Source organism: Pteropus medius, unplaced genomic scaffold (assembly GCF_902729225.1).
Source record: "Pteropus medius unplaced genomic scaffold, Ma_sr-lr_union100, whole genome shotgun sequence".
Lineage (NCBI taxonomy): Eukaryota > Metazoa > Chordata > Mammalia > Chiroptera > Pteropodidae > Pteropus > Pteropus medius.
This window is the reverse complement of record NW_024349804.1, coordinates 13119660-13131812: the sequence shown is the minus strand read 5'-3', so window position 1 is coordinate 13131812 and position 12153 is coordinate 13119660. Positions and strand designations below refer to the sequence as shown.

General features: G+C 63.1%; 1 protein-coding gene across 1 annotated transcript in view; it reads left to right on the top strand.

Annotated features, from left to right (window-relative positions):
* The first annotated feature begins 3703 nt into the window (after nt 1–3703).
* The window catches only part of LOC120582711 (actin-binding LIM protein 2-like), a 33879-nt gene continuing 25429 nt past the window's right edge, over nt 3704–12153 (top strand). The window contains exon 1 of the mRNA XM_039837990.1: nt 3704–3831. Coding sequence (XP_039693924.1) covers nt 3822–3831 — 10 coding nt within the window. The 5' untranslated portion in view covers nt 3704–3821. The remainder of the gene's footprint in view (nt 3832–12153) is intronic.

Below are 12153 nucleotides of genomic sequence, written 5' to 3'. Positions count from 1 at the left end.
ATGGAACTCCCAAATTACGACCTGGCGCCCACAGGAGAGCACCGTTTGGCTTCGAAGGGCCTTGACCCTGGAACTCGCTGAGTAAGGGGTCTGGGGGTGCCCTTCCCGCACTCTGCCCCTCCATCCACATCCCACGATGAGTGGTTAGGACACCGAGACGACATGGGGTGGGGTGCAGCTCCGTGTCCCCCCAGGGTCCTACCTGGCCTTTGGCCATCATCCCCTGGCGTCTTGCTGGCGCGCAGCAGGGTCCCTGGGGGGCCCAGGTGCTCTGACATTGCAGCCCTGATTATGCCACTGTCCTCCCGAGGCCCAGCTTCCAGCAAGGCGAGCGCCCGGCCACCCGACAGGGGAAGGGGATGTGCTGCCTCTCAGGCCCTCCGGACCCGATGGTGGCCTTGAGGACCGCAGAGACTGCGGGCAGAGGGCCCGTGGCCCCGCCCGGAGGGCTGAAGGCCGGTGCTGCCCGCGGGGGCTCCTACCAGGGGAGCAGGGTCAGCGGGCGCCGTGGCACCCCGCCCCTCCTGTGCTTCCCGGGTCAGGCTCCTGTGCCGTGGAACTTCGGAGCCTGCTCGGGGTCGGGGAAGGACTCAAGAGGGACACAGGTCAGCCGCCCCTCCTCCGGAGGGCGGGGCACAGGTGTGGGCAGCGAGGCTGCGTGTGGAGCTGGGGAGGGGCCCCACTGCCTGGGGCCCCTGCCCATGAGAGGCTAGGAAGGACCCTCCCCCAACAGTGACCTGAGATGAACTGTCCGCCTAACCGAACCTTCAGAAGCGCTGGAAGAGGGGCCCCCAAGGAGCAGGGGGGGCCCCTGCATTGCCCTGCCTTCCCACAGCGACCTGGGCCAAGCAGGGTGTCCCTTCTGTCTGTCGGAGGTGTGAGCTGGGCGGGAGGGCAAGGGCAGGAGGGTGGCCCCGCTTCTGCGTCTGCGCCCCCTCTGCCTCTACGTGCGCTTTTAACAAACGTGGGCTGGATCTCGGTTCGATCGTCAGCCCGTCTGGGGCCTCTCTGTGTCAAGGAGCTGCTCGGGGCCTCTGACACCCCTCTCTCAGGGCCGGCTCGAGAAGCAGGTGGCAGCATTTTCAACGAATCACGTGACTCGTGAAGCAAATTCGTGTCTGCTTTCTTCACTAGAACAGCACCCAGTGCAGCAAAGGTGTTAACACCAGGTGGAGGGACAGGTGGAAGGAGGGAAGGCGTGGGAAGAGGCGTCTTTGAGGGCTGGCGGCGGCACCTGCTTCTCCCTGGTCTGTTTCAGTAACCACGGCATCATTTATCCAGCCTGACTTTTTGCCAAGCCCTTTGAAGTGTTTCACTTATATTACTCATTTCTCCGCTTAGCAACCCTTGGGGACAGACGCCGTGGTTTGAAGAGTAAGGAAACCGAGACAGGGCACGGGCCAGCCAGCTGAGGTCACACGTGGGATGAGAACCAGAGCCAGTTCAAGCTGTCCAAGCCGGCCAGTCTCGGTGGGCTTCGTGCAGGAGGCAAGAGGCCAGCAGGCCCGCGCCCCCCATGGTCCGCCTGGCTGGGGAACGGCCCAGCGAGGGCAGAGGGGTGCCGGCTCAGCTCCAGGACCTGTGTCACGCCTCTCCCTACAGCTAACTTGCTGGGTGACTCCAGGCGGGACCTCCTTGGGCCTTAGGCTCTGCATTCGTGAAAGAATGTGCCGGGACCCCACAACCCTGAGGCCCCTCCAGGTTGAGTCGCTGCTCGGTCACTGCCGTGGGTCTCTGTCCGTGCCCTGGTTGAAGGCACATGCTTGGAGAGGCAGGGCCGGCTCCATGGGGAGGCCTGCGCGGCCACAGGGAAGGCTGAGCTCCGGGACCGGCCAGGAACTGGGCCCTGCCTCACGTCCACCCTGACTCACGGGGACTCGGGAGCAAGTGCCCGTCCACGCCTTGGTTTCTCTCTTGGGTGACTGGTGTGATGGTGAGCTCCCTGCCGTTCCCATCAGGCTGTGTGGCGGAAACCATATGTCCCCAGGAGGCTCATAGGAGCCTCTGGAGACACAGCGGGGCTGATGTTTCTGTCAGGGAGTAAACGGCTGTGGGGGGGCTGGGCGGAGAGCCGCTTCCTTCCAACCTGCTCTCCCTGTCCTCAGCAGATATTTGTACCAGGGCCAGTGCAAGGCACTGAGAATAATAATAATAATAGCATAATGACAGCAGACACGTATTGATCTCGACTCCTGCTGGGGAACGGCATGCATGAGCTCACGTGATCCTCGGAACTATTCTAAAAGGTGGGGACAGCTCTCAGTCCAAATGACCACTGAGGCACAGAGTCAGGTGCCTCGCACAAGCAAATGGAGAAGCCAGGCTCCCCGCTAGGCGGTCAGACCCTGGGGCCTCCACCCCTACTGGCCTCCATCTGCCCTAGACAGGACCAATGACCCAAATGTGATGCTCTCAGCCTATGGCGGGTCCTTCACTGAGCCACCTCACAGACTGGGCCCTGAGGCCGGAAGGGGAAGGGATGTGCTCAAGGTCGCCCCACCGAGATGGGGCAGCTGGGATGGGGACAGGACGTCTGATCCCCGTGCTGCTTTCCTATCTGTGTTCCGGGCCCGAGGTCCCAGTGGGCGGGCACTGGAGCCCTGCGGCTGCCGGCCCAGCCACCCAGCCACCCAGCCAGGCCCCCCGGTTTCTAGGGTGTGTGGGGCTGGGACCGTTGGCCTTGCCCATGCCTGCTTTGGCAGGACTTCAGCTCTCCCTTAGAGCTCGGGGACAGGGAAGGTGACCTCTCCCTGCCTCCACTCAGATCCACATTTTCTGGGGCCGGCCCTGAGCCCTTGTTGGGAGCATCTCCAAGCAGCCCTGGTCCCGCTGCAACCAGGACCTCTGTACCTCTGCAGTCCCATTTCATCAGTACCAAGCACCAGCGAGGTCCGTCTGCTCCCCCCACCTCGCCCCCGGGGCCCTCCCTCTCCTGTACCCATGCCCTGTGCTGGGTGCCTGACGTCACAGAGGGCAATCAGTCACTGCGGGGGGGCTGGGGCCGGGGCCCGCCCTGAGGGAAAGGGACATGCCGCCTCCCTGGGTGCTACCCAGGCCAGACCAAGGCGCCAGTCGAAGCGGCGCGCCTGGAACTTGGGGTGTGTGGCCCTAGATCTGGAGTCGGGAGCCCTGCGCCCGGATCTCAAGCTTCGCCGGGGAAGGTGGGCAAATCCTGCGGCGCCCCGCTCGCGCCTCAACTTTCCCCTCGGCGGTCTGGGGAAGGAGGGGGTTGGCTCAGGTCTGCAAGGCCCCTCGCAGCTCCACGACTCAGCTAGAGCTGCACCAAGCTCGCTCTCCCCTCGGGCGCCAGCCTCGCCACTCAGGGTTCCCAAGAGCTGGCGGCAGCCAGGCCTCCAGCTAGGCCACCAGCCAGGCCGCGGTGACAGGTCCGCAGAGACCCACGAGTGGCCGCGGGAGGCCGCAGAGGCGTCGTCCGTTTGCGCACGCCCGAGACGCGCGGCCTGCTGGGACTTGCGGTCCGTCGGTGCGGCGGTCGGGGCGCGGAGGCGGGGCGGCGGGGGCGGGGCGCCTACACTTCCCAGGGTGCGCCCCACCGGCGGCGCGGCGCGGCGGGGCGGGGCGGGGGCGGTCTGGGGGCGGGGCGGGCGTCTGGGGGCGGGGAGGTGGGCGGGCCGGCGGCCTGGGGGCGGGGCCGGCGCGCCGAGGGGCTGCGGCGAAGCTGCGGGCAGGCGCGGCTGTTCGCGGAGCCGCCGACGCGCGCACCGGCCGGCGATTGCGCGGCCAGGCGCCGCACCTGCGGGCAGGAGCGTCGCGCCGCAGCAGTACCAGGACTGCCGGACTCCGTCCGAGCTGTCGCTGCGATGAGTGCAGGTGAGTGTGGGGACCGGGGACCGGCGCGGCGCGGAGCTGGGTCGCGGCGCAGCAAGGGCCGAGGGAGCTGCACCTGCAGCTCAGGGAAATCGCCCAGCGGCTCCACCCAACTTTTGCGCCAGGGTCTTGCAGTCCCCAGCGTCCGTCGCGTAGCCTCCTGGCCCTGCGCCCCGGAGCGTAGCTCTGCTGCGCGGGCTGGAGACCCCCTTCCCACCATGCCGGCCGGAGTGGAAGGCGTCACTCCTTCGCTTTGCCCTGAGGCCCGGGGCCGCCGCAGGCTGCACGCGGGGGCCAGGGTCTGGGCAAGGTCCAGGGCCGCCACAGGCCCTGACTGCAAGAGCTGTGATGTTGACGTGGGGGGCTTTGCAGCAGGGGACGCCGCCCTTGCGCGGCTCCCGCAGAGCCCAGGTCCTGGGTCGGGGGCGATCCCTGGCGCCCTGGGCTCGCCTGCGGCATATTTGGGGGCGGGGAGCCGGCAGGTGTGTGTGGCTCGCCCGGATCTCCGCGCATCGTCTCTGGCGCGTCACCCCGCTGCCTCCTGCGCCGCACCCACCAGATATGACCGCCTCTGTGCGGCGCTGGAAAATCTCACGTCGCCACCAGCCGGCCCCGCCTAGTTCGCTTGGGGAAACTGAGACCTGAAGCTAGGAGTCTGGGTGGCGGCCTGGTTTTGAGAGCCTCGTGGGGCCCAGCCTCTGGGCGAGGGCTTGTCTGAACATTCCCTGGCGGGGAGGGGCCGATACCCCATTTCTCAGGGTGCGACTTAGGCTCACGCGCTGTAGTCACTCGCTCAGCTCCCACGGCGGGGCGGGGACTCTGCACCCCGGTGCTCCCTGGCTCCTCGTTCTTTCCTGAGGCCGGCTCTCCACGCTGCAGTGTGGCCCTTGGCCATAGCGTGAAAACCAGTGGGGAAGAGGGTGGATCAGACTGGAGGGGTGTACATATAGTGAGCACTTACTGTGTGCTCTCAGCCTGAGGGGTCGGTGTTCCCAGAGACCCCCCCAGCGGAAACCACCCCCCTCTCAACCAAGGAAGGGGGGCAGCACCTGCGGTGTGGCAGTGGCACTGGGATAGTGGCTGAGGGCAAACGGCAGGTGGTGGGAGGCAGAATTCTCCAGAAGAGGGTTTCTGAAACGGACAACTTGCTCTCTGCAGGCGGCCCCGGGAGCAGGGTACCCCCAGTCTCGTAGGCTCTCCAGACACGTTTATCTAATGGGAGGTGGGGATAATGGCGGAGTGCACGCAGGGTAATTTGGGGCTTTCCGTAACTGTAATTGATACCTGCGGCCTGCCTGTCATCAGGGAGAACTCTGGAAGGGGCCATGTCATCCCCCCATTGGTGGCTGTCCCGGAGGTGGGGTATGCGGGCACGGGGGCCGTGGGAGTCGTGGTTGGAAAGAGCAAGGGGACTGGGGTTTGCACCGTACTGTCCACCCGGTGGTCTTGGGCACGTCGTGGCACCTTCCTGAGCTGGCTTCCTGACGCAGAGAAGCAGAATGGCTGGTTGCCTGGAGAGAGTAAGGTGCGAGTGAGAAACTCTGCACACAGTAGGTCCTTAACAGCTTGTGATGGACATTGCTAGATGGTCAAGTTCACCTTGGTCTTCCTGAGTTAATCCAGCCCTTCGGAACTGGCGGCGAGCATGCTCTGCTGTCCACCTGTCACTCGTGCCCAGCCCATTATTTGCATAGCAGTCATTTTCTCTACACTCACGGTGGGGGACAGCAGTGTGGTCCCTTGTCCCTGGCACTTGGCGTTAATGTCTGGCCACTGCGCACGTCTGACAAGTCAGGGGCTTCCGCCATCAAAGGCAGGCCCCCCCACGGCCCTCCCCGTGGAAGGCTGGCATCGTTCCGGAGCTCGGCGCCAGCAGGTGTGGCTGGGCATATGTGGTCCAGTCTCCAGCCGCCCAGATGGGCCAGACAGTCAAAGCTTGAGGCACATGGGGAACCTGTCCTTTAGGAGGCTCCCCCTTCCCCTATGCCGCCAGGGCTGCAGGAGTGTCCTCCCTCAGTCTGATAGCAAGGACACTCTTGAGAGGGCTCGGGTGGCAGCGAGGCCTCGTGCAGTTGCCACTCGTTTTGTTCGGTGTTGGTTTCGAGTGGCCAGGGAAGTCGCAGGGGACGGCGTCCTGCACCAGAAGGCCTGGATCCGGGTCCAGCGCGCTAGCTGTGGGTCCCCTGTGCCTCAGTCTCTCCACCGTATGGAGGGGATGCCTTAGCCTTGCCCGCCGTGCTGGCCCATACACGAGGGGCCCGGTAGATGGTGATGAGTGTGGCAGTGGCTTCATAATGTGGTCACAAGGTGGGACAAGGTGGGGCAGAGGAAAGGGCCGGAACGCGGAGGGGACCTGTGCCAGCTCTGCCACTGATGGGCCTGGGTCCTGGACCCATCGTTGCTGATGCTGATGTCCCCTGCAGGTCCGGGAGGCGGCCTCCCCCGGGAGGTCAGAGGTTCGTGGAGGGTTCTGCTGGTCGCCAGGGCCGCCCCAGCAAGGTTCAGAGTAAGACCGGGCCTTAAACAGTCGCGCTTTACCCTCTCACAGCTCGGAGGCTGGAGGCCCGAGGGCGAGGTGTGGGCGGGGTTCGTTCCTCTGCCGCCTCTCCCCTTGGCGTGTAGATGGCCACCTTCTCCCCGTGTCCCCACATGGTCGTCCCTCTGTGTGCGTCTGTGTCCTAGCCTCTTCTTTTAAGGACACCAGGCATGTTTGGATGAAAGCCCATCCCGATGACCTCATTTTACCTTAATCACCTCTATGAAGGGCTCATCTCCAAGCACAGTCACATTCTGAGGTCCTGGAGGTCAGGACTTCAACGTGTGGATTTGGGGGGAACACATTTCAGCCCGTGACGGGTGGAGAGCCTGGGGAGGAGGCTCAGCCAACTTCCGTTCCCACGGCTGCTGCGTTAGCATCACGGAGCTGGAAGGGACCTGGAGGATGCTCCAGCGCACACCAAACACACTCGCCCGCCCAGAGGGGAAACCGAGGGCCAGGGAAGGACGAGCAGCTCTCCAGGGTCAAGGACAGTACGTGGCAGAGCCAGAACCTGAGCCCTCGTCCCCGACACTGGTTGGCGCAGGGCCCAGCATTTGGGACAGAGACATAGCCCTTCACCTAAGCCAAGTGCGAGCAGGGACGTGGCCACAGCGATGGTCCCCTCTGAAAAGCGAGGAACCACCTCAATGTGGAGGGAGTGACCGGACATGAGCCATGCGATCATCCGCTCAGTCAGCAAACGTTCAGCACACGCCTCCGGTGTGCCAAGCCCGGCTCCAGGCCCCGGGAGTCAGCAGTGGACAAGCAGAAACAAAAATCCGTATGCTTCGGAAACTTGCTTTCTGGGGGCGGGGCGGGGGAGCATTCAAGTCCTGTGTGTGAGAAGTTTATACTGTCAGGAGAAAATACTTAAGAAAAGTTTCATTAGGAAGCAGCTGAGGACAAAAACTGCATATCTTAAACGATCTCGACTCTACGAACACACAAAGGAGAAAAGCCTGGAAGGGAAGGTGTCCAGGCCCAGCAGTGGCCTCTCTGCTGGAGGCGGGAGGAGCCTGGGCTCCTGTCTGCGTCTTCGTCCCTCGCGTGACTTGCCAAGTTTTCTTCATTTGCTTTTCTTTTCCAACGAAGAATCCAGTGAAAACGAGAACGCCTTGCCTCGCGGTCTGCGGCGCGTGCGCTCTGGTTTAGAAGTCCGTGACTCGTGACTCGGTGAGAGGTGCCATTCTGCAAGGCCACGGTCCTTTGGCTGGGAAGGACGGCACCGTGGAGCGTGACGCGGGTAGAGGCGCCGGTGCCGTTTCCCTGTGTGACTCCACCTGAGTTCGGTGCAGCAGGAGACAAATCGTCCGGACCCAGAAACTCATCAGGAACTGCATCTGGAAAGACGGCCGTTGCCCAGGAACGAGCTGCCACCTCGGCCCGGGCGTCGCCGAGCTCCAAACCGCGTTCCCCCGACGTCAGGGCCAGCTCCCGGCCAGCCGCCCAAGACCCTGGATTCTTTCTGGTTCCTGTCAGTGGGGTAGTTTGGGGGTAGACGGTGTATTTTCTAGTATCAAGTTCTGAGTTTGAAAAACTCATGTACAGTCTAGTCCTACTGTCCCAGAAAAGTGAGCGTGACCGTCCCTTATGCAGAAGTTGCCTGGGCACCCTGACCCTCCAGGGCGCCGTCTGGGGTCTGGGTCAAGCGGCTGGGGGAGATCTGCAAGTCCAGCTGGTCGGGGGAGGAGTCCAGCCTGTTGTGGGGTGGTGGGGGGGGGAGCGTCCGGCCACTGGCCCTCGGCCTGGCCCAGCCACAGTTGTCACAGCAGCAGCTACCCAAGGTCTGACCCCAGACCCCTCCTCTGCAGGACCGGCTTCCTTGTGCCCCTCGCTCCGCCCCTGCCTCAGCAGGACAAGGCAAGGCCTCCCCTGAACTCGGGTCTCTTGTGCGCAGACCCCAGCTCTGTCACTCGCCGGCATTATCGATTGCGAGGCCTCTCTGCGCCTCCAGTGCCACCTCCCCTGGGGTCTTCCTAGGGACCGAGGGTGCCCAGTGCTTGGCAGTTAAGTTATAGGGAAACGTGAGTGGCGTTCACGTGGCAGCTCGTGCTTTTCAATGGCATCCCTGTGCTCTTGTGAGATGCTGCGGGGACCGGCCAGATGCGTGTCCGCTGCCGCGCTGTCCCCGAGCGGTGGCCTGGAGGCTGCAGGTACGCAGGGCAGAGCCACCCGAGCGCAGCGTCTCGGTTTACACAGTGTCTCCACGGCCGCCGCTCGGGTGTCCATGGCACCCTGCTCCGGTGTCACGGCAGCCGCGCCCCATGGGGCGGTCTCTGGAGCCCCAGGCCCGGCTAGATGCTCCTGAGATGTTCACGGCGCTTTTCACGGCCACCGGTGTGTCCCCACTGTGCGGCTTCAGTGTCCCCACTGTGCGGCTTCAGCTCGTCTTCCTGTCACTGGTGCTGCTCCCTCCCCCGCCCAGCCCACCCCAGTCCTGTTTACGGTTTCCGTCCTGTCCCCAGAGGGCCACCCCCACCCTGTTCTTGGCTGCAGTGGCATCCCTGTGTGTCTGGGACATCCGTCCTGCTCGGGGCAGCAGGGCACTGCCGCGGGCTTCGGTCTCTTCTTGCAGAGAGTGAGGGTTCGGAGGGAGGATCTGGCAACACCTTTCCAGCCGGCAGAGCGAGAAACCTGCACCCAGTGTCACTGCAGAGCACCCCGCACTGGTTCCTGTCCCCGCTGGGCTGGGCCTCCGACTTGCTCCCGCCCGGGGCCCACACGCAGGCCACCCTGTGTCAGCTGTTCCTCCAATATCTGTCCGGTGGACGGAGGGACGATGGCTGGGGCTCAGGTCCTGGCCTCGTGCTCAGCCTCCCCATCTGTTGGCCATCGTTCTGGTTCAAGGGCTCAGAGCCAGGCCTGTCGGACCCCCTGCGCCACCTCGGACTTCAGCAGCCCCAGGATCTTCCTGAAATGACATCTCCCAGGCCTCGGTGCTGCAGTTGGGCATGAAGTTCCAAGGAGTTGTCGCGAGGACCACCCCCAAGGCCCCCTCTTCAGCTTGGCAGCGAGTTTCAAATGCTTGACGATGCCCCGGCCCCTTCGTCCTGTGGCTGTTTCATTTCAGGGTCCCGTGTGACTGGGGAGTTGGGTGCAGGAGGCCAACCCCGGGAGCGAGTGAGTGAGGAGTGGGGACCCAGGAGGGTGCGTTGGATGGAGGAGCAGCCACTCCCCGTGTGATGCTCCACGATGCCGGCATTCCCAGCCAAAGGACGGTGGCCCAGTGGGGCAGCACTGTCTAGAACGCTCACCGAGGCACGGACTTCTAGTGCACCCTCCGTAGACCTGCACCCCTGAGCTCTGAAGCACCTGAACCCCCAGCGTCAGTGCCATGGTGAGTCGCCCACATCGCAGGCTCTGGAGCCAAGCCCTCTCTAGCTCTGGGGGCACAGTCCCCCCGCCACCCTCGGGCGTGGGGAGCCCGGGTCCAGCAGGCCGACTCTCCGGGTGCTGAGTGAGCCCAGGTTGGCTCACGGGCCTTCGAGGCCCCCCGGCGGTTCTGATCCAGGGGCTCCTCTCCAGCTCTGAGACTGGGCCTCATCTGCCAAGCTCGAGGAGACGTTGCGGGGTGCAGAGTCACAAGCACCGACTCCCTCCACACATCCCGCTGCTAAAAAACCGGGAAACGTGCTATGTGTGCCGGGCACCTCCCTGCCTCTAAGGGGCATGGGGGGTGTTGCAGCATGCTCTTGGGGTGCAGTGCTGGGCAGGTGGGTGCAGCATGGGCTTAGGGTACAGAGCAGGGCAGGTGTGGGGTGCAGCACAGGTGTGAGGTGTAATGAGAGTGGCAGTGACTGTGAGTGCTGAGAAGTGGACAAACGGTACTGCTGCTGGTGCTCCCCAGGCCTCCGGAAAGCAGCCGGGGGTCCCCCCAGAACATGATCGCTCTCTCTGCCAGCGCTCTTAGCCCGCCTGCTAATTCTCTCCCCTCTGGCCAAGCCGGGCCCCTCTGAGCCCTGCGAGGCGACCTGAGAACTTCGTCCCGCCAGCTAAGCTGCCTCTCCCCTTCCTCCCTCGGCCGCCATCTCCCCCCACCCCACAGCGCCTCTCTGCCTGTGTCTGTGCTGAGCAGCTTGCTCGGGGCACCATGGGAGGCCCAGCCGACAGTCTTTGAAGGAACTAAGAGGAGTTAAAGTACCCGTAACGTGTATATACACCCTAGCCCCTAAGTGGGGTGGGGTGAGGGGCACTAGACGCTCTGAGGGGGCACGTCGCGTCCAGCCACAGAGCACTGGGCGAGCAGATCGCTCTCTGCCCGAAGCAGCGGCACCCGAACCCTTAGGGCTGGGGACCCTGGCAGCGCAGACTTATTGAGAACCCCCAAGAGCTTTTGTTGAAGTGGGCTGTGTCGATATTTACGATATTGGAAATCAAAATGGAGGAAATCCTAAAATATTCGTTAATTCGTTGAAGCAGCATAGTAGGTCTTTGTCTGTTACCATGTGAGTCTTTTCAGCAAACAGACTGGCGTTGCTGGACAGTTTGGCAAATCTCATTAATATCTGGCTTAATACACGGCAGCTGGATTCCCACGTCTGGTCTGTGTTTGGTCAGCCGTGAGGTCACCCGTCCTGTAGCCTCCGGACAGTTCCGTTGGACTCTCGAGAGAGAACAGAGTCAACAAGGAAAATCACATCTTAATCTCATTATGAAAGTGGTTTTGGCCCGGCAGACCCCTGAGTGGGTCTCAGGGGTCCCTAGGGGTCCCTAGACCACACTTTGAGACCTTCTGCACGAGGATGGAACATTACGCAGGTATTAACATGATTGTGAAGGATGATTAACATGCGTGTGTCTGTGTTGCTGCCAAGTGAAGTGTGCAGGATCCAGAATTTTACACACACTTTCCTCTCTACAAAATATGCAGGAAAAAGACACTAGAAGAAAAATAATCAAAATGTCGTGGGGCCAGGGGCAGCTGCCCGCCTTTTCCCTAATGCTTTGCTGTTTAATTTTTTCCTGCTGACTCATTGTAAGATACGCAGGGGCAGGATTTTCTCAAGGAGGCTTGATCGGGGAGCAGCTGTCGCTGGCACTGGCCGGCCGGTGCTGAGGGACAGCGCTGTCTATTTTGGGAGGTGACTCTCGCCGTGAGTGGCATCGACATGTTACCAGCACAGGAATTTGACACACGTGTGTGCACACACGCACACCGTTGTGGCGACCCGACAGTTGTAAATGAGAGCGAGTCGCTCTAGAGAGAGTCGAGTCGCGATGGGGAATCGGCAGCCGGTCCGCGGGTTCGTGCCCTCAGCTGGAATGCCTGCACCCCGCGGGCCCCGGCAGAGAGCTAACTATATGCGGTGTGCCCTGGAACCTCAGGAAGCCCAGCCCCCACCCCGCTGCCGACCGAGCTCCGGGGAGCGATTGATTTGCCAAATGAAGATCAATGTCTGTCATTTACAGAGCATCCGGTAGCGCCAGGCGTGGGGGAGAGCCTGGGCAGGCTCCGCCTCCAATGCCACAGGTCCCCGTGGGGCGGGGCTGTTTTGCGGATGAGGGCATTCGGGCTAGGATGGGAGGCCGTGTGACCCGCCCAAGGTCACACGGCTGGTAAAGGGGAGGGGCGGCCGGGTTCAGCCTGCCCTGCGCAGCTCCCAGAACACCCTCATGCTGCTTCCCTTGAGGGCACGTGTCTCCCCGCTGGTCCTTCTGAGAACCGGGGTGCATCATTGCACTTTCCCGGGAGCTCCGGCTTCTCGGGGAGAGGCTCCCGCGGGTGGTGAGACCGGCAGTCACAGCCGTAGTGACGGTGCTGGGCGGGGGTCACTCACTCAGTCCCC